Genomic DNA, 20,945 nt, shown 5'->3' with positions numbered 1-20,945 from the left:
CTCTCTCTCTCAAATAAATAAATAAAATCTTAAAAAAAAATGCTGCAGTTAACATGGGTGTGCAGCTTTTCTTCTTTTTTTAAGATTTTATTTTTACGTAATATCTACACCCAATGTGGAACTCGAACTCAAAACCCCAAGATCGAGAGTCGCACACTCCACTGACTCAGCCAGCCAGGCGCCCTGAGTGTGCAGCTTTTGGAGTTAGTGTTTTCATTTTCATCAGATAAATACCCAGAAGTGGAATTGCTGGATCATATGGTTAGCTCTCTTTAATTTTTTGAGACCGTCCGTATTTATTTTTACAGTAGCTGCAACCAATTTATATTTCCACCAACAGTACACAAGGGCTCTCTTCTTCACATTCTCACCAACTCTTGTTATTTCTTGTCTTTTTGATTATAGCCATTCTGACAGGTGTGAGGTGATACCTTATTGTGGTTTTCATTTGCATTTCCCTGATAATTAGTGATGTTGAGCATCTTTTCGTATACCTGGTGGCCATCTGTATGTCTTTGGAAAAATATCTGTTCACATCCTCAGCCCGTCTTTTAACCAGGTGTTTTGTTTCATTTGCTGTTGAGTTGTATGAGTCTTTATTTTGTTTTATTATTTATTTATTTATTTTAATCTTTATGTTCCTTTATTGGAGCAAGATTCCTGATGTATTACTAAACAAGACCTGTGGAGAGATTACATACTATCCATCTAGACAGGTTTTCATTACACTTTGCCTATTGATGGAATAGTTCCGTTTATAAAGTTTTATACATCAGAAAGCTTTGAATTTTGACCAGACTGTCCATTAATTCATCTCTGAAAAAGTTAAGTGGTATTTAATTTTAGCTACTATAATTTACAGCATTAAAAAGCTTATGCATTAGGCAGCTTCCCAAAATGGTATTCTGTGCCCAATGGCATTTAGCAGAGCAGGGCCCGGCATCTCACCCGGATTCACACAGACAGGCCTCGCTGGAGAGCTATATGCTAAGTAGCTAGTACTTTGAGACAAAAGTACTCCTGAGTTTCTTACCACCAATATGGACTTCTTACTCTGAGAGCCTGTCTTCTCGGCCACATTTCATAGTACCAATGAAGACATGCCAGTAACTGCCTTGTGTGTAACTTGGCATTAGAGCACCAGGTTTGTCTGATGGTGGTGGCAGGCACTATTATTATATCCAGGTAAATAAAGGCCCATTTTTAAAAATGCCAATTTGAGACACAAATCAAGGGCACAACATAATCAGAACTGAGTTTTGAGCAATCTGGTATCCTGATGGATATGAAGATTTCAGAAACTGACCACAAATTGTACCCACTATGGCTCCTGGCTTTGGAGACATTACTACATTGATTCAGATCCCTTTCTCAGTCCACACAGCCCTGAGGTCATCCTGCAAAGTGCGGATCAAAAAATATGATGGAGTCAGGGTGACAAAGTTTGACAATACGTTATACAAGTCATACTTGGAAAATCATATTAAATAAATATACCTGTTCTGAGAGAAAAGCTCCAGATCCTTTTTGTACACATTTAGTTTCATTGTAACAAAGCAACTTGTACACTTTTAATGTTTAAAACAACATCATCTTTCCTTTCCAGTGAAACAAAAAGAAAATTTAAAAATAAACAGGAACAAAATTACAATAGAGAATGTCAATTCCAAATAAGGTCCTACAGGTTCTGCTGATTCTCCCATCAAGTGGCAGGGCTCAAGTCATCATTAGTAGAGAGTTTTGTTTTAAAAGTGTCATCTTAAACTGCAAGGATGTCCGTTAAACATCACAGTTAAACATGCCAAAGGAGAAGCCATGTCACAATGCCCACTTAACCCACCCAAACATCTCAAACCCGCCCTTTGCTGTCCTCCTATAACCCCATTTTTTAAAGTTTTTTTTTCTGTTTTTTAAACAAGAGTAGACAGGTACATGTTGGTAAATGCTAACTGTCCATATTCACATAGAGACACAGTGTAATCTCTGAGCCCAATATACAGAGAAAGGAGGAGAAAAGCTAGAATTCTGTGCACTACTACACAGGGGCCTAGCACCCTCCAGCTTCCAGCAGAGCTAAGGGAGCAGAAGGTTTTTCTTTTTTCCCACAGAGCATGGTGGTGTTGATTCCATAAAGTTTTTTGAGACAGGAAGGGATAAAAATGAATTTGGAACAGAAAGGGGTAGAGATTCTTTTCCCACTGTATTCTGCTCAAGGTATTTCCCCCCAAAATAAGTTGAGAACCATGGTATAAAGGGAGAGAAAAGAGACTTCAAAAAACAGGGCGAATGAGCACAAGAGGAGGTAAAAAAAAACAACTGTAACTTGCTCCCAGGGACTGACGAAAATTAAAAAAGGAAGGTTGGAATCCATCAGCGTTCCATTAGTTGTCTTCTCCTATATCCTCCTCGCCTTCCTCCCGCTTATCATCACCTTAATCTTCTTCACCTTCATCCTCATCTCCTCCTTCACCGATATCTTCCAATCCTTCTTCTTCTTCATCGTCATCATCATCATCTTCCCCTTCTTCATCATCCATATCGGGAACCAAGTAGTACTCTAACGGATTTGGCCAAGTACCATCTTTGATGACCCCTCCTGACTCATCTGCACCTGCATCAGAATGGTCCGTAAACCAGGTGAAGAAGCTCTCTGGTTCCTCATGCTGTCTCTTCCTGCTGGCTTTATTCTGTGTTTGACTTGAACGTTTCGTCAAATATGAGTCTTTATTTTAGATATTAACCTCTTACCAGATAAATGATTTACAAATATTTTCTCCTATTCAGTAGGTTGCCTTTGCATTTTGTTGGTGGTTTTCTTTGTAGAAGCTTTTTAGTTTGATATAGTCTCACTTGTTTATTTTTGCTTTTGTTGTCTTTGTTCTTGGAGTCAGATCCAAAAAATCATCTCTAAGATCCATATTAAGGAGCTTTACTACTTACGTTTTTAGGAGTTCTATGGTTTCAGGTCTTATAGGTTTTATGGTTTCAAGTCTAAGCCATTTTGAGTATGAAGTAAGATAGTAGTCCAGTGCACTAAGTAATCTATCATCTAGATTTTTCTTGTTGGGGCACCTGGGTGGCTCAGCTGGTTAAGCATCTGCCTTCAGCTCAGGTCATGATCTCAGGGTTCTGGGATTGAGCCCTGCATCGGGCTCCTTCCTCACTAGGGAGTCTGCTTCTCCCTCTCACTGTCCCTCTGTGCTTGCTTGCACTCTCTCTCTCACTGTCTCTCTCTTAAAAAAATTAAGATTTTATTTATTTGAGAGAGAGAGGAAGAGTGAAACAGAATGAGCGGGGGGAGGGGCAGAGGGAGAGGGAGAAGCAGACTCTGCTGAGCAGAGAGCCTGATGTGGGGCTTAATCCCAAGACCCTGGGATCATGACCTGAGCTGAAGGCAGATGCTTAACTGACTGAGCCACCCCAGGCGCCCCTAAATAAAATCTTTTAAAAAATAGTTTTTTTCTTTAAATATGGTAAATAATAGGTAAACAGTATAAGAACATTTTAGAGTAATCTAGGATGTCTTTGATCAGTATGATTTCTTCTGGACAGAAATGGGGGTGGGAGGATGGACAAGTTAAGGAGGAGAACATGGTCCTCAAGAGAATAATCAGAAAAGGAAAGTGACAGGCTCACTGAAAGGTGTTGTGTTTCTCTTGTTGTATCAGTTAAATGTGAAAACTCATCTTTTGGTACAGTAGTACTGCTAGTAAGAACAAACATCACCAAGTGCTAGGCATGTGCTTTGCATGTAATACCTATAGCTACTTTTGAAATAAACTCGTTTATCCCTATTCATCAGAGGTGACAGCCGTGGAATGGTTAAGTAACTTTCACAAGCTCACAGAACTACAATATGTCATCTAAATGCTTCCAATTTTAATCTTAAGGTACAATTGATTATAAGAGGAGGTGCTAAATGATGAAAAAATGCTTATCTTGAATCCAAGTAATATGGTCTAGAGGCATAGGATTCAAACATAGTCTGACTCTAGAGTCTGTGCTACACGATCTCTTGTAGTAACGTTCAAGCCTTTTGTGTTTTACTCTCTTAGCAGTGGAAGACAGGAAGCTGTTTATTGGTATGATTTCCAAGAAGTGCACTGAAAATGACATCCGAGTCATGTTCTCTTCATTTGGACAGATTGAAGAATGCCGGATATTACGGGGACCTGATGGCCTGAGCCGAGGTGGGTACATTTTTGGCTTTTAAAGATATTTAAATTTGGAGTCTCTTTTAGTTGGACCAGTGGAAACCAGTGTTCCCTAGCCAACATGGCCTTGTCATGATGGAGAGGTTGGGCTTGGTGTTGTAAATCTAGGTCCCATCATGGCTCCTCCTACCAGTTGATTCCTTTAGAATCGTCCCAACCCCCTAAGGAGTCTACATTCTACACTTCAGTTTCATGTGTTAAAATTTTCTCTCTTTGTGCTTGGAGAGGTCCTTAATGCCAAAATGGAACACTTTCTTCTCAAGAGGAACTAGAGGACTGTGATTCCTCCTTTATCCCCTTATCATGTTACTTACTTTCCTATTGTGCTTCCCTGTTTTTTCATGAAAGCACTTAGCACTGTTAAGATGTATCTGTCTCCTCCACTAGATCGTAAACCCCCTGAAGGCAGGAACCATAACTGTATTGCTAGCATAGTACTTGGCACATAGTAGGTGCTCAGTAAATGTCTATCAGGTAATTAATAAGCAAATGAATGAATGAGTTATTGACACTTCTCTTACCAGGTTGTGCATTTGTGACTTTTACAACAAGAGCCATGGCACAGACGGCTATCAAGGCAATGCACCAAGCACAGACCATGGAGGTAGGGAGCAGATGAATGAAAGGGAAAGTTCCTTAGCCTGAGAGTACTAGGACAAGTTGGCCATCAAAGCTCTGCAGCATGTACAGCATCCGATTGCCCTAAAGGTTAAGCAGGCTAAACATCTTAAAGTTAAAAAAATGATGCTCTCTTGAAGTTAACATATTAGAAGTAGCCCTTTTAAATTTGTCTTTTGCCACTTGTGTCTGTCAGGAGAGAGTCATTTTGGCAGTGAATGAAATTAGAATGCATCCTGTGTGTCACTACAAAGGATTTTTTCTTTCACCCAGAAGGAGGAATTTGACCCTTTGGCTTTGGTGTTTTCATAGGGTTGCTCATCTCCCATGGTGGTAAAATTTGCTGATACGCAGAAGGACAAAGAACAGAAGAGAATGGCCCAGCAGCTCCAGCAGCAGATGCAGCAAATCAGCGCAGCATCTGTGTGGGGAAACCTTGCTGGTCTAAATACTCTTGGACCCCAGTATTTAGCAGTGAGTCTTTGTGGTTTGCTTTCTGCAGACTGTGCAAGCTCCCAGCTGTTTCTTCTTGTGCTGTCCCTAGCTAATAGACACAATGGCATTTACGACTTTAACGTGTCGGGGTTTTTTTTTGTAAAACTTCAGGCAATGCAATATTCTTTAAGTTACGTTAGTGTATCTGTCTCACCATCTCTCTTTCTCTTTTCTCTCTCATCACACATCTTGGGTTATATCTTGAGATTTCCACTACTATTAAAGTGAAATCCTGATTTCCTGATACAAAGATTTAGAAAGATCTCATATGTCCCTGTCCCTTTAGTTTTTTTAAAAGAAAATCTTGAGGGAATCTTTTTAATACCTTAATACCAAATACCTTTCTCCATTTCTTTTTCCCAGATGCAGAAGGCTTCTTTAAAATCCTAGTTGAGTCTTCCCTGAAGAGTATGATAAATGTTTCTTCCCACCCGCTGAGAGGTCAAGATATTGATACAGACATTATTAAATGAGTATTACAGGTGTATATTTGAGTTTACTACATTGTAAATAGATCCTTTAATTTGATCTCTCTTTTGTTGAGTTTGAGTCATGTAGTCCAAAGGCTCCAGTTTGTTATTTAGATTTACTAGATCTACAATATATATTATAGGGGATCACCACTGATTTAACCCTTGAAAGAATAGCAGACGGTACAAGACACTTAAAACTGTCTCATCTGTGAAGCTATCACCGAAGGAAAATCAGTGCTGAAACCATTAGATTTGTATGGATAGTCCCAGAAATACACACATAAGAATAAGTATAGTCCTTCACTCCTCATCCTTTAAAACATTGTTCTATATAGAAACAGAAGAAAGGCAATGATTTCTGTCCTTCGGTACTGAGTTTTGGCTAATTTGACACCAAATATGGCCTTCATATTTCTAAAACGTTAGAAGAAATCCCAGTTTTCCAGCTAGTATTTCTCCGAAGTAAAAAAATGTAGATGGGGGGCGCCTGGGTGGCTCAGTTGGTTAAGTGTCTGCCTTCGGCTCAGGTCATGATCCTGGAGTCCCAGGATCGAGTCCCGCATACGGCTCCCTGCTCAGCGGGGAGTCTGCTTCTCCCTCTGACCCTCCTCCCTCTCATGCTCTCTCTCATTCTCTCTCTCTCAGATAAATAAATCTTAAAGATCATCACATATCATTTAAAAAAAAATGTAGATGGTTGATATATCTCAACAGATTAAAACGTTTCTTAGTGCTAGAACATTGCTTATATAGTTCAGAAAATTCAGGAAGATTTTATTTTGGTCTTTTGCCAAAATGATAATATGTTGAAAATGATCTCCATGATAAACATTTGCTTTTCTTAGTTTTGAAGCTCTTTTTAGGGAAGACTCCCCTTTTTATTGCCATTGACATATCCAGCAGTGCATGATGGTATTTGTTGAGACCTGAAAGTCTCTTTGTTTTAGTTAGACATGATCCCTGCCCTCAGAGCTGTTCTCATTTAGGGAGGAAATGAAGGTGCCAAGTACAGTATGCACAGTCCACCAGTTGGAATTGAGCACATTGCCCGAGGTATTTCAGACAAAAATAAAGACGTGGGTGTATAAATGGTATATTATCATTAATTGTGAGGTTCTTTCTGGAATAGGTGGACTTGAACCTGATCTCTTTTGGACTAGAGCAGTGGTTCTTAATCTTTGTGGGGTGTGGACCCCTCTGAGAGGCTGATAAAAATTATGTGCATGCACATTTTTTCATTCCGTATCGGAGGTTTGTGGACCTCCTGAAACCTATGTGGACTAAAGAGGTTCATGATGACAGGGGAACCAGGTCAGGTGTTTATGGGAATGAGCAGCGGGTTGAATAAAGGATACAGAAACAGGAATATCAGTTGTCCATAAGGAAAAGTGATTGGCTTTGAATGGAGCAAAGGTTTTTAGCAGGTTTATTAGACACAGATTATTATATGCTAAGATAGTGAATAAGGTCACAAAGATCCATAAGCTCATGGACAGGCCCTCTTGTTTTGTTAAGGAACAACCATTGAAAGGGAATACACACTGAACTGATCTATCAGTCTGTCAATCATTTGGTCATCTGCAACAGTAGAGACCGATTTGGGGGGGAGGAGATAAATGGGGCTGGATGGGTGTGTGGAGAGTGTGGGAAGACTGATTAGTCATGGGTCTATTGTGACCAGCAAAGAAGGACTCCAAGAAAGAAAGACTCTGAAATGGTTAGATTTGATATTTAAAATAGTTGTGTGAAGTAGAAATTGAAAATTTAGACGGAGACAATCTACAAAATAAGATGTGTGGCCCGAACTAAGGAGAACTTGGGAGAGAGGAACTAGAAGTGGCGGTCATCCATGTGTGGATGCTCATTGCAGTGGATTGCATAGCTGCTTGGGTTAAGCTTAGTTCTCTGCTCTCCTCCTGTCCTCTGCTGTGCTGCCCTCTATTGCCCAGGGACTTGAGCCTGGCTCAGTACTCAGTGAACATAACTGTCTCCTGGGGCAGGGCTTTAGCCGTGTCGTATTGTCCTGTGCTGTCATAAGCCTCATGTTTCTGTTGTGTTGGCTTGGGTTCTTGTCTTCAACTCTCTTCTCTCTGGGGGCCTCTGCACTCTCGCTTTGCTGTGCTGTAGAGTTATCCCAGATGCAGAACCAGCCCTCACTCTCACTCTTGTTCTGTTTTTTGGTGTAATGTCTAGCTTTATTTGCAGCTCCTTCAGCAGACTGCCTCCTCTGGGAACCTCAGCACCCTGAGCGGCCTCCACCCGATGGGAGGTAAGTGTTTCACTGCTGTGGAGGAGCGGCAGCAACCAGGCCACGAGGCTCAGCCAACAGCAGTCTGAGAGTTTTGCACCGTTTGTACAGAAAACAGATGTTTTCCCACCTGTTTCATAAACCCAACGTGAGATGAACATCCCAGGACTCAACTGCCTTGTCTCTGGAAGGTGGCTCTTTTAGTTGCTATACAAGATCGCTCTGGGGTTGTCTGATGCTCTCCACCCCTTTAACTGTTGAGGAGGAAGATGGAGAAGAGCTCTTTGCACAAGTAGACTATCTGAAGACATTTTGATAAGGAGAAAATTGCAGGAACTCTTTATTTCCCCAATAAAGTGATTTTTCCAGTGACTCTTTGAAGCCTAAGACAGCATTCATGCAAATGTCTTACCAGAAACTGCTAGAATCTAGGTAGTTAGTTTACCTCTGTGTCTTACACATGTTATTTCTTAGGTGAATTACCTTTTGTTGCTGTTAATGTGCACGGAAAACTTAATTGACAAATACCTAAGTTATGACAAAAGATGGGGCTCCACAGACAAACTTGAAGGTGGGGCTGTCAGACAAGTTAGTGGAGTTGGGGAGCGAAGCATTTCCAGTGCCCCCTGCCGCTATCCCTTCTGCCATGGATTAAATGCCCGTGCTCAGCAGGTGCATTTGAGAAAGGGGTAGTCTTAAGTGAACTGCATTTTGCTATATGAGAAACTTTGATAGGGGTTCACTTTGGCTCAAGGACTTGGAGTTTGCTATGTTTTTGGAAATTTGCTAGATTGTAAATCTGTGTTGTAGTTCAGTTTTATTCTCACTAACTCTCCCCCCAACCACCACCACCCATCTGCTTTTCCATCATCTAATGAGTGGTTTGCAGCACACTGTCAGTGCAGTTCAGATTTCTTGCTCCTTTTAACTGTTGCTTGGAGGTTTTTTCCCTTGGTGTTTTTCTCTCCTCCTTCTAATGAGTAATCTGCTATTCAAGTGGTGGTTTTTCTTTAGTCTTTCTCCTATTCCTTTTCTCATGTGCATCCTCCTCTGTCATTATCCCCCTTGGTCACCTGGATCCTGCTGCGTTTTCTGCCTGTCCACCTCCATTGGAAAGAGCAAATCCCCTATAAAGTACGAGTGAGGGGCTCGGATGCAGTTCCATTCTGTGCCACAAGTTTTGTCATTTGTTGTTCTCTTGGACACCTGGCTTTGTGGTGGACCACAGACCTTACCCTGTCTTGGTTTCCTCATTGCCAGTCCCTTTTATGAATATTCACTTGGGGTGGCATGCTATTGGATTGGATATCTTCTCTTGAGGCAGTGATGTCAGGTTTCTTAATGAGTGATATCTGAATCTTTTTTAGAGCCTTGTAGTGTTGCTTGTAAGGCTTACCTAGAATAGTTCCTCTTTGGAACCAGCCTTCACCAGTGTGTGCTGTCATTGATGGAACGGATACAAGGAACCTTTATGTGCTGGCTGATCTCTTGCTTTGGATGTTGCAGGGTTAAATGCAATGCAGTTACAGAATTTGGCTGCTCTTGCCGCTGCAGCTAGTGCAGCTCAGAACACACCAAGTGGTACCAATGCTCTCACTACATCCAGCAGTCCCCTCAGCGTACTCACCAGTTCAGGTAAGTGTGTTATTGGAACCAACATGCCCTTGTGTGCCTTGGGCAGAATCCCCAGAGAGGGGTCTGTCATTCTAGAGAGTAGTTAACATCTATTTCCAAAGGGGTCAGACTATGAACAGTTAATTTTCAAATGTCACCTTCTGACTTAAGAGAAATCTCATAATTTTTAGTTTGTTATAACTGTCATTTGACTTTATGTCCTGCAGCAACAGTAATCGGAATCTGAAAACCTTTTTACTAAGAGAATACTTGAGTAGTATCAGTCTTGTGCTTTGGTTCCTGTTGACATGCGAAGCAAGGGTTGGCTTGACTTTAACATCTGGGTTTCTGATCACAGGGTCCTCACCGAGCTCTAGCAGCAGCAGCTCTGTCAACCCCATCGCCTCCCTGGGAGCCCTGCAGACATTAGCTGGAGCGACAGCGGGTCTCAATGTCAGCTCTTTGGCAGGTGAGGGACGGCCCCTGGATGTCATCAGGCCATTCGTTGTGCAGGTAGCACATTTTAAACAACCGTGGTAGGTCACCATTAGAATGAACAGGGTGGCCTGGTAAAGTTAGAAATAATCATGGGATTTCAAGTTAGACCTGAGTTAAATCCCACCTCTGCCCCTTAACTAGCTGTAACATAATACCACCTAAGGTCATTTTCTCATCTGCGAAGTGGGAAAGGAACACTTTGAGGGTTGTTAAGTAAATGAGAACATAGGTAAAGTGCTGAGCACATGGCTTAGTACAGTGTCAGGCATGTAGAATGTGTTTAAATATTAGCTGCTATTTTGATGATAGGGTTTACCCACATCTTGTCCTAGACCACACATACCCCTTTTAGCACCCAAACCTGAGATGCTTATTTTACCACGTTCCAACTCTGTGTGAGAAAGTGACAGAAAAGTCAGAAGATGGAGCAGGTCATGTGTAAGTGATATCACTTCCTGCACAGGTTGGAAAAAGGTAATGGGGAGAGCCACAGGTGGGTGTGGCATTTTTAATGTTCCCATGAGCGATAAGGCCTGGTGAGTGTCCTGAGATCTGACCAGTCAGATGGGTGGTCCTTCTCAGGGAGAAGCTGAGAGAGAGCAAAAAGGGAGAACTCTGGAGTTTGTTTTTGGTGCCACTCGAGTCTTTTCAATATGTTAATCCCGGTCTTCCCCACCACCAAGGGATGGCTGCTTTAAATGGTGGCCTAGGGAGCAGTGGCCTTTCCAATGGCACTGGGAGCACCATGGAGGCCCTCACACAGGCCTACTCGGGAATCCAGCAATATGCTGCTGCAGCGCTCCCCACTCTGTACAACCAGAACCTGTTGACACAGCAGAGTATTGGTGCTGCTGGAAGCCAGAAGGAAGGTGAGTAGAGAAGGGAGGCTGCAGTTAGGGACTGGGAGGACGGGGGATCACTCTACCTGCAGCAGAGGTGAGGCAGGGCAAAGGCCCAAGAGGACCAGTCAGGCGGTCAAACCCATGCTTTTCTTTGCACTGTCCAAGGTAGACTGATAAGCTCTGTAAACTGTACTCTGCTTTTGGAATGTTCTCTGGATGTGGCTCAGATCAGAACCTCTGTTTACCCTCCTGTGATCAGGCTGCAGGTTTTATTTTTTTATTTTATTTTTTAAAGATTTTATTTATTTGACAGACAGAGAGGGAGCACAAGCAGGGGGAGGGGAAGTGGGAGAGGGAGAAGCAGGCTTCCCGCTGAGCAGGGAGCCCGATGCGGGGCTCAATCCCAGGACCCCGGGACCATGACCTGAGCCGAAGGCAGATGCTTAACGACTGAGCCACGCAGGCACTCCCAGGCTGCAGGGTTTAGATGAAGAAGCATACTGACCTTACTGTTTGACAGCATTTCGCAGTCTTTTGTTGTTGTTGTTAAGAAGTCGTCTTTGTGGATTACAGATTTGTCAGAGGATGTTTTCTGTCTGGGTGTCCCTTTTAAGCTCTGTTATTTGGCATTTTCCTCATTTTTTGATCTCCATTTTTCCTAATTGAGGACACACTGAAGAGGATGGGACAGAAAGAGTTATGGCCCATGTGTTGGTGAATTGGGAAGTGTGTGCTTTGACATAAGTAATATTAAATGCAGGAGAGACTTTCTAGGCAGAAAGAGGCCTGACAGTGGTTTGCATGAATACAGAGTCCTGCTGACACCTCAGTGCTCGTAGTTGACTGGATTTCTGTGGCCAGAAGCTGGCAAGGTTTAAGCACTAATGTGGGGGAAAGACACGTATCCTCTCTTGCCACAGCAGCAAGGACTCCTGGTATTGTGCATCCTCACCTGCTCTGTTCTGTTCCCTAGGATGTGGTAGTAGGGGAACTGAAAGAACTGTGGAGACAGACAGTAAAGCAGGAAAGGCATGAGGTGTTCCACATGATGCTCTGAGGACTGATGAATGGGAATGAGGGATGGAGGGCTGGAGAGTGGCAGAGGCACAGCATTTTGTGTAGAATGGTCAGAGGTCTCTAATTTCACATCTAAGCAGAGCCCAGAGGAAGAAAGGAAGCAAGCCATGCCTAAATCTAGAGGAAGAAGAGTAATGGGAGCAGAGGAGCACCAACTGCAAAGGCCCTGAGGAAGCACTGTTCTGTAATGTGTTTGGTAGCGGCAGGGAGGCCTGGTGGCTGGAGAATGGCTGGACTGCAATTGTAATAAGACTTCTTTGGTTAGAAAGTCATTGAGCATAAGTGGTTGGAAAAAGAAAGCATATTCTATTTTGAGCTCAGTGTTAGTCATAGGCACTTTTTATTTATTTATTTATTTTTAAGATTTATTTATTTGACAGAGAGAGACATAGCGAGAGAGGGAACACAAGCAGGGGGAGTGGGAGAGGGAGAAGCAGGCTTCCCGCGGAGCAGGGAGCCCGATGCGGGACTCGATCCCAGGACCCTGGGATCATGACCTGAGCCGAAGGCAGACGCTTAACGACTGAGCCATCCAGGCACCCCTGTAGGCACTTTTTAAAACGTAATTTCTTTTTATTGAGGTGCACTTTACATATGGTAAAATTCACCCTTTTGGGAATATATAGCTCTGTGAGCTTTAATGAATGCATATAGTCATGGAACCACATTCACAGATGAAGAATGTTTCCATCACCCCCAGAAATTCCCTCATGTCTCTTTGCAGTCATTCCCTGTCCCCACCGCCTGCCTTGCAACTGCCAGTCTCTTTGCTGTCCCAGTAGTTTCTAGCACAGTTTTGAAACCTGTTTTGTTTGTAATCTCTTTCTACCTCTTTTTCTGTGTTTCTGTACAAGCCTTAGTCTCCGGTTTTGCGCCACACACAAGTCTGCCTACTTTGTTGTCCTAGCACTCACTCCTCCCGTAAGGTCTAATTCTGATACCCCTCAATGGGAAGGAGTCTGTTCCAGTGATTGCTCTTCAGTTTCCTGTTTTGTATTTGGAGAATCTTTAGTTCTCCAAATGAATCTGTTTGTTGCGATACAGACAGGTTTTGTTTTTTGTTTTTTAAGATTTATTTATTTATTTGAGAGCAGGGGGGCGGGTGGAGAGAGAGGAAGGGCAAAGGGAGGGAATCCTTAAGCAGACTCCTGGAGCAGTGCGGGGCTCGATCCCAGGACCCTGAGATCATGACCCGAGCCAAAATCGAGAGTTGGCTGCCTAACTGACTAAGCCACCCAGGTGCCCCAGGATACAGACAGTTTTAACGCAGGTAGAAATGAGAAACAGTGGTACTAGGGTGGGGGCGGGTGGAGCGGGGGTAAGCTTGACACTGATGCCTTTTCAATCATTGGGTATTTTGAAGGTCCAGAGGGAGCCAACCTGTTCATCTACCACCTGCCCCAGGAGTTTGGAGATCAGGACCTGCTGCAGATGTTTATGCCCTTTGGGAATGTCGTGTCTGCCAAGGTTTTCATAGACAAGCAGACAAACCTGAGCAAGTGTTTTGGTATGTTGGCTTCTCTTCTGGTGTTGGGAGAGTTAAGTATCGTTACCACTGAGAATGAGAAGGGGCTGATAGCAGGAAGAACTGGGTTTGAGTTTGGGTTACTGTTTAACTCAACTTTGGGCAGACATCATGACCTCTTGTTGAGCCTCAGTTTTTTCGTTTCTGTAGCAGGGTGGTGGGTTTCTACCCACACTGTTGTTCCAGAGGTTAAAAAATAATAATAATGTATGGAAACAGCTTGGTCAAAAAACTTAAAAGTGCCATGTAGATGTCAAGTGGCACAGTCGGGAACCTAACCTATCTCATGTGATGTAATTCCCGGATTGCTTGTCCCTGCTGAGAAAGTTGGGATATCAGACTGTGCTCACTCATAAGGTATCTTCTGTGTAAGGAGGACCCAGAATCTCCTTGCCTCATCATGCCCCTCCCCCTGTGTTCTGCTTGGACACACAGGTTTTGTAAGTTACGACAATCCTGTTTCGGCTCAAGCTGCCATCCAGTCCATGAACGGCTTTCAGATTGGCATGAAGCGGCTTAAAGTGCAGCTCAAACGTTCGAAGAATGACAGCAAGCCCTACTGAGCGTGCTCCCCTCTGAGACTGGAGTGAGAGGGTCTTCTGGTAAGTGGGGGAGGAGCACCCTTAATGATTCGAAGCCCTAAGGCTGTGTGTTGACAGCCCTGGACCCTGACCCCCGCCACTCTGCAGGCACAGCTTTGCCCTGAAGACTCGGCTACTGCCTTCTGTGGGAGTTTCGCTTCGTACAGAGGACGAGTTTGTGCTTTGGTTTCCAGTGTTTTACTTTGGAGTTTAGGTGCCATATCCTAAGTTTTTTTCTTTATTTAAAGTTTGCTGTGTTTGTAACCAGTGTGTGTTGAGAAGGACCAACATCAAACCGCCCTGGGGGAGGAGGGGGAATGGAGAAACATTAAAAAAAGAAGATGAGAGCTTTCCTCAACCTACCCCAAGAGAGAGGACTGAGTGAAACCAAAAACTGACCCCAGAATCTACCTTAGTGCAAGAGTGGGTGAAATAACTGGCGCCCAAGAGCCTTGGGGGGCGGAGGCAGGGCTGCCTTTGGAGGTGAGGAGAGTTGACCCACACCCAGCGGCCCCGGGAGCTGGAGGCTGGAGCACCTCCCTCACTGCCTGCTGAGTTCTTGCCACCTATTTTGCAAGATTTCTGCTCCACTTTCTCAAGAAGGGGATGACAGTTCTCTGGGAATAAAGCACCTGTTAAATTAGCCTCACATATGCAAAAAGCAGGGAGACGTCCCCCATTACCAGCTTTTCCAGCCATCCATTGGTGTTGGATTGGCTCTGCCTGGCTGGTGGCTGGCTGTTAGGAAGAAGCAGCCAGTCAGGTCGTTTTTAGTTTATTTCAAGACCACATGGCCCATTTCTAACAGGTTCCTTTAAACAAGGCCTCTAGGGAAGACACTGTCTGGTTTCCTTCTGTGTAGTTGACCACAGCAGAGAGTGTCATTTCCATCCCGAGGCACAGTTTTTTCTTGAGGGTAAATCCAAGAGGGGCTTATAGTATCTAGCTGAAGGGGGCACCTCTCCTGAGCAGAGTAATTGAAAGCCATCGAGTTAGGGGAGGAGGAGCCTGCTTCTTGGTGTACCTGAATCAGAAGGTCTCTTTAAGCCAGAGTGCTGCATTGGTCAGTGGCCAGCACTAACTACTTAAAAAGATGAGAAATCTACGCTTGCCTCCTTGGTTGAGGGGTCCCAGATGTAGTATTCCCCCCGAGGCAGGCCCCTCTTCTAACCACTCCAGCCCCTTCTGCTCTTGGGGACACAGGAGACAACAGGACGTTTACAGCCTCCATATGGATTTAGTGTTCATTTACCTCAGTATTACCATGTTCATTTTTGTCCTCGTGCTTACAGTTAGCTCCCTGCTGCCTCCCACAGGTCTTACTCCAGCCCTTGCCTGTGACCCACACAGCCTCTGGGCCCTGCCTCAGCTCCAAGAAATGCTGTGGGGGTGGAGAGCCAGAAAGGACGTGCTGTTGGGAATGTGCATCTGGGCAGAGGTAGCCCTGTTGGGATCTGACTCTTAGCCAAGGCCAGGGACTGGGTCCCTGGGATCTTCAACCTCACAAACATCAGTCCTGACCCCTAGCAGCAGAGATGAGATTCAAGGGGTTGGTTTGGTATTAAGTCAGATTGGGGTGGGGGGGCGGCTCTTTCCTTGTCATGCTGTCCGTTTGGGTCACAGACAGGGATTGACCATCTTGCTGTTGTACAGGTAGTTTGGTGGTGTTGGATTATCCCATTGAAGCAGGGACAGCTGTTCCCTTCTCATAGTGATATCTTGGGTTTGTTGTCCTCTAAGAGACGTGAAACATACTTCTTAAGCTGAACCACGTAAACTTGAATTCCGCGCACTGGGAGAAATGTGTCCTGTGTTTCAAGGATAAAACTGTTCCAAAGGCTTCCAGGGTCATGATGGGATTTTTTAAATAAATGCAAAAAATAAAAATAAAAAAGAAAAAAGAAAAAAAGAAAAAAATGCTAGGTTGGGGAGGCGCTGTTCTGAATCCCAACCGGCTGGAACCAAGAATGTCGTTTCTATTTTTATAGAAGTTTTATACAGCTCCTGGGTGGAGAATATTTATTACCTAAATTATATCTCTGGAAAAGGCCAGGATTTTGTAGAATCCAGAATGTGATTGTTGTACACACAGGGTGCTGTGTATGATTGAAACTACTGACTCTCTGTGGCCCGTTTGCAGCCCAGCTAATAATCTGCCAGAGGGGAAGGAGTTAATGCTGTGAATTGGCAGAGGAGAGAGCTGTGCTCCCCAGGGTGCTGCCGGTGCTGCCATAGCTGACCTTCTGTTCCGTCTTCCTCCTTGGCCATCGCGGGGTTTTCCAAAGCCCAGAACTCCACTCCCTTCCTACACTCTCTCCCCTCCCCCTCCTCCCCCATTTCACTATTATTTGTCCTGGGCTCTGGGACCTTATGAAACGCCTTTTCGAATAACATGAAAGGCAAAGATGCAATCAGCCTGCCTTTGCTAGCAGACCCAGAGGTTCCATATCTGCTTGTGGGGTTCTCTTTTCTAAAAGGGGCGTGTACCACAGCAGGGCCCTGGGCTGCCTTAGCCGCCAGCTGGTGAGACCAGGCACTTCTCTCTGCTCTCCTCCCCCTCCCCGGTGAGTGCGCATAGTAGCACTGCCCTTGAGCACAGTTCTCTCCCCAGGCCAAAGATGGTTTGTGAAGAAGCTGCTCCCCTACAAGTCTCATGGTGTGGAAGGGTTCAGCTCGGAGAGTGGAGACTAGCAGTCAAGTCTTAAGCAATCCTTTTCTGTTGTGTGGGGGTTTCACCTAACATAAATGTGTTTTCTGCCTATAGTTTTGTTTCTTACTGGGTTTCATCATGAAATTGATTTGCCTTGAATGCAGCCAGACATTGTCTCCTGGGTCCCACATGAGTGGCCAGGGCCTGCGTGGAAGCTAAGAGCTTGGATTTCTGGAAACACAAGGCCATCCCCATAGAACTGAGGGGAAATCCTGGCCCTCTCCCCTAGAGAGTTCCCCCCCACCCCAGCCATTGTCTTCTACTTTCTCCTGGGTTTGAGGAGGAGAGAGGCTGGAGCTCTGTTCCACCAGAGACCTATCTTCTTCTCCCACCACGGACTTGTTTGGGCGCCTCAGGGGAAATCCAAGCCTTAGGTTCCCTTCTGTCTCTGGCACTTGGATGTTTTCTTGGTGTCCTCCATGTCCTTTTTGACTTTTCCCTGTGTCCATTGTTAGCATGTGCAAAAGTTCCTTGTCATTACCCAGCCCCTGCCCCGCCCGCCTCCTCATTTCAGGGCTGTACACAGTGAGTGTTCCTCTTCTCTCTCTCTCTCTGTTTGGATGTATTGCTCTGTGTAACTCAGTGGGTCTCCCTCTTTCTGGTTTGTTTTTTTTTCTAGATTCCTGCCGTTTGTTCATCGTTGTGCCTAAAGCATGTCGATGTGGCGTCAAGTACATCGTCCAAATCCCTGTCTCTTCAGCTTCTCTGATGCTTGAACTCTCACCTTTGACCTTGTGTTGACCTTTGATGCTGACGTGTATTTTTATTATGTTTGTTTCTTTCTTTGTTATTTCTTTTTTCTTTTCCTTTTTTTTTCTTTTGTGCTGCCAAATTGGTTTTGCTAGAACGACTGCTGAAGGGGAAATATTTAAACTTGCATTTGAATATAAAAAAAAATCTATTTTTCTAGAACTTCATAAGATAACCACTTGATTTTGTGATTCCAATTCTTTGTAACTGTCTTCAGAGCAGCCCTACTAGCACATACCGCGTGGTGTTTGTATTTCTGTGAACACACAGCCAGTCCGTTTCTAGGCTTTGTTTCTCTGTGTGCTTAGTTTTAAAGACAACTTTGAAGTAAACAATGAAATAAAAGATGTCACTAAAACCTTTGAGGCTCCTGAGCACATTTTGCTGATAGTTTGTGGGGCTTGAGGAGACTGCATGTGTTCTTTTGTTTTTCTGAGTTCTCAACTGCAGAAAACACCTGAACCCCCTTTCCTTTTTGACCGCAGGCTGCAGTTTTGGGCCCCAGCCAGCCCTTTTTCTTTTTCTTTTGTGGTTCTTCCCTGGAGTGACCCTGCAGGGAGCCTTCAAGTCCCTCTGGCCCCTTCCCCTCAGCCCCACTGTGCCCACCTCCATGCTTGTTCCTACAGTCTCCACAGCAAAATGTGATGCTTTGATTTTTTGTTTTTGTATTGTTTTGTGTTTTTGTTTTGAATTTTTTCCTTTCCTACTAAGATTATGCCCAGAAAAAACAAGTTTTGCATGTTTCCTGCTGTTTCTTCACACCTTCGTATATATATCACCTTCACCTCTCTGTTTTCTATAGTTTGTGCAAAAACTGACCGATTTAAAAGGGTTTCAAAGAAGCTGTTTTAAATTGTTGCGGGGTTGATTATTTTTTTCAAGATTGTATTGTTTTATTTTGAAGTGGCAACTTTCTCCTCTATTGCCCTTAGAGCGTTTGCCTGTGCACTTAGACTGTCACCTCATGTGGCCTCCAGGCCTCAGTGGGGCCAGGGGAGGGGGGAGCCCCCCAGGAGGCTGGCTGCTCTGCTCAGAGATGGGTGGGAAGGGGGCCTGGAGAGGCACAAGGAGCAGAGGGTAGAACCCAGAAGGTGGCTGCGGGGGTGGGGGTAGGGGGCGGGCAAGAGGTTTTTAGCGCATTAGGGGTAGTGAGCGCCCCTCAGCCCCGAAGAAGGAGGGTGCTCTTAATCGCTCGGAGGAGGCCATCTGTGCACTAAGCGGCAGTATACCTGCCTGCGCCTCTCCCTAGGTGACAAGCACAATACTACAGTCTTCACACTGTTTACAGCCCTGGCCACCAACTACCCCACACTGGCTCTTCACCACAGCTCTGCTCTTGCTTAGCTAGTGGGGTCGGGGGGAGGGCAGGGATCTCTTTCTTTCTTTTTTAATTGAGTGAAGAGCCAAATAGCTACTGTCCCTGGGTGCCAGGCAAGCCAGTTCCTTGGTTCCCTGAAGGGAACTTGCTCTCCTCTCTTGTGGCACCATCAAGCCTCAGGGTCTTAGGGACTTTTGAGTAAGAATGTGAATGGTGGAGGGAGAGGCCAGAGGAGACAAGAGGTCACAGGATGGATCTGTGGAGGTAAGAGGTTGCAGAGGGAGGAGTTTGTGATGGATTCCACCCAGACCTAAGCTGTTGGTGGGTGGGAGAGCTGGGAAGTAGGATTATCCAGGGAAGGGTGAAGAGGGGGTAGCCGAGGGTACTGGGGAGGGAGGGGGGTGGGGAAGGTAGAAGCACTGTTAGCATCATCCATGCAGGGGTTGATGAAGGGGAAGGGTTCCTGGCAGAACTTCTGCCCTGGGACCCACAGGTTGCTTAGTATTATGCTGGAGGCCACTCTTACTAGGAAGAGAGGGCGGCCAGATGGAGGCCCAGTGTATGGTAGGTTGCTTAATTTCCTGGAAGGGGTGATTGGGTGGAAAGAGGCCAGGAACCCCAGCCTGAGCGAGACTGCCGTGCACCCCACAGTCTGACTGCACAGAGCCGCCTCTGTTGGCAGAAGGCGCTGAGGCTCCCTTTCCTGTGTATTCAGAATCCGTGTTTGCCAATATATTTTGCTTTCAATTCCAAGAGGAGCTCTGGGAAAACCTGTGGATAAAACCAAATGCCAAACGTTGGACGTTGTTTCCTTTTCCTTTTCTCTCTCTGATTGTTTTAATTGTTCTGTGGTGGTTTTAATGGATTTGAGACCCTGGAGCGGCAGCTGCCTTTCTGATTTCCAGCTGCTTTTTGTGAATAATTTAAAAAGAAAAAAAAAAAAGAAACTTTACATTTTGGAGACAAACCTGTGTGAGTTTTTTATTGGTACAAACGTTGTATTTAACACTAGGGGTTTTGTACAGTTTTTTGCCTTTTCTACTAGAAAACAATGTAAAGTGATTTCACAATGTGAAGAGAAAAAAAATTGCCACTATGACCAAACGCACAGTCTGTTCTGCAGCAACAACGGGATTCAATCAACTCAAAGTCGTGATTCAGCCGTAGAAATGCTTTTCCTTTACCTTGTTTGAGCTTTTCCTTTCTTTCCTGTTTTGATTTGCAAAAGAAAATGTCTTTTTTGTGTGAACTTGTGTTGTACTATGTAGAAAATTATGGATTTTACTTTAATGGTTTAAAAAAAAAAGCAAGAAGAGCCTTTGTTGCTTTTCTGACTTGATCACAGTTTGTGTAGTGGATTAAAAAAGAAAAAATTGTTACAAGTTTGGAGCAAGGGAGTATGTGTTTAAAAGGAATCTCCTTCCTTTTTTGTGTGTTTTTCCTTTTGTCCCAATGGGGAACCTAAATCTGTTTTAATTGCACAGACACACGGACAAAAAGTCATTTTGTATCTGCCAAGTGTGGTACCTTCCTTTGTTTATTTGCTATTAAACTGTTTGAGAAGAACTGATGTTGTCTCCAGAGTTGTTATTGACGGTCGGGGCGGTCAGTAGGGTCCTTGGGGCTGGTGCGGGTTGGTGGCATCCCCGAGGAAGGGGTGGGGATCCTGGTAAGGTTTCAGTTTGGTGTGCCAGTTTCATGAAACTGAACTCACCTTAAGGCTCCTGCAAGAACGTAATTTCTCCCAGAAAACTACCTTCCCCATCATTCTCCATTCTTCTAACAACGTCCCTGCTGACACAAGAGCACCTTCAAACTTTTTTGGCAACCTTCATTTTTGTGCTGCTTCCATTTCTAGCATCGTGGCCGCCACACTGCAGAATTGCCAACTTGTGAGTGCACATCCCTTCTCAGGGCCTTTTTTTTTTTTTTTTTTTTTTTTAAAGATTTTTTATTTTTATTCGAGAGAGAGAGAGAATGAA

General features: G+C 44.4%; 1 protein-coding gene across 12 annotated transcripts in view; it reads left to right on the top strand.

The window, feature by feature from the left end:
- The window catches only part of CELF1 (CUGBP Elav-like family member 1), a 77,118-nt gene extending 56,585 nt beyond the window's left edge, over positions 1 to 20,533 (top strand). For 9 of the 12 annotated variants that reach the window (XM_027578091.2, XM_027578094.2, XM_027578090.2 and 6 more), the window contains 9 exons: positions 4,056 to 4,190; positions 4,739 to 4,818; positions 5,145 to 5,306; positions 7,994 to 8,069; positions 9,555 to 9,683; positions 10,021 to 10,131; positions 10,844 to 11,029; positions 13,443 to 13,586; positions 14,040 to 20,533. In XM_027578091.2, the coding sequence (XP_027433892.1) occupies positions 4,056 to 4,190; positions 4,739 to 4,818; positions 5,145 to 5,306; positions 7,994 to 8,069; positions 9,555 to 9,683; positions 10,021 to 10,131; positions 10,844 to 11,029; positions 13,443 to 13,586; positions 14,040 to 14,167 (1,151 nt within the window). In that variant the 3' untranslated portion in view covers positions 14,168 to 20,533. The remainder of the gene's footprint in view (positions 1 to 4,055; positions 4,191 to 4,738; positions 4,819 to 5,144; positions 5,307 to 7,993; positions 8,070 to 9,554; positions 9,684 to 10,020; positions 10,132 to 10,843; positions 11,030 to 13,442; positions 13,587 to 14,039) is intronic. The other 3 variants (XM_027578086.1, XM_027578087.1, XM_027578088.1) reach the window with 3 other exon arrangements.
- Positions 20,534 to 20,945: the final 412 nt, after the last annotated feature.

The sequence above is a fragment of the Zalophus californianus genome, chromosome 11 (assembly GCF_009762305.2).
Source record: "Zalophus californianus isolate mZalCal1 chromosome 11, mZalCal1.pri.v2, whole genome shotgun sequence".
Classification (NCBI taxonomy): domain Eukaryota; kingdom Metazoa; phylum Chordata; class Mammalia; order Carnivora; family Otariidae; genus Zalophus; species Zalophus californianus.
This window is presented reverse-complemented; position numbering and strand designations above follow the sequence as displayed.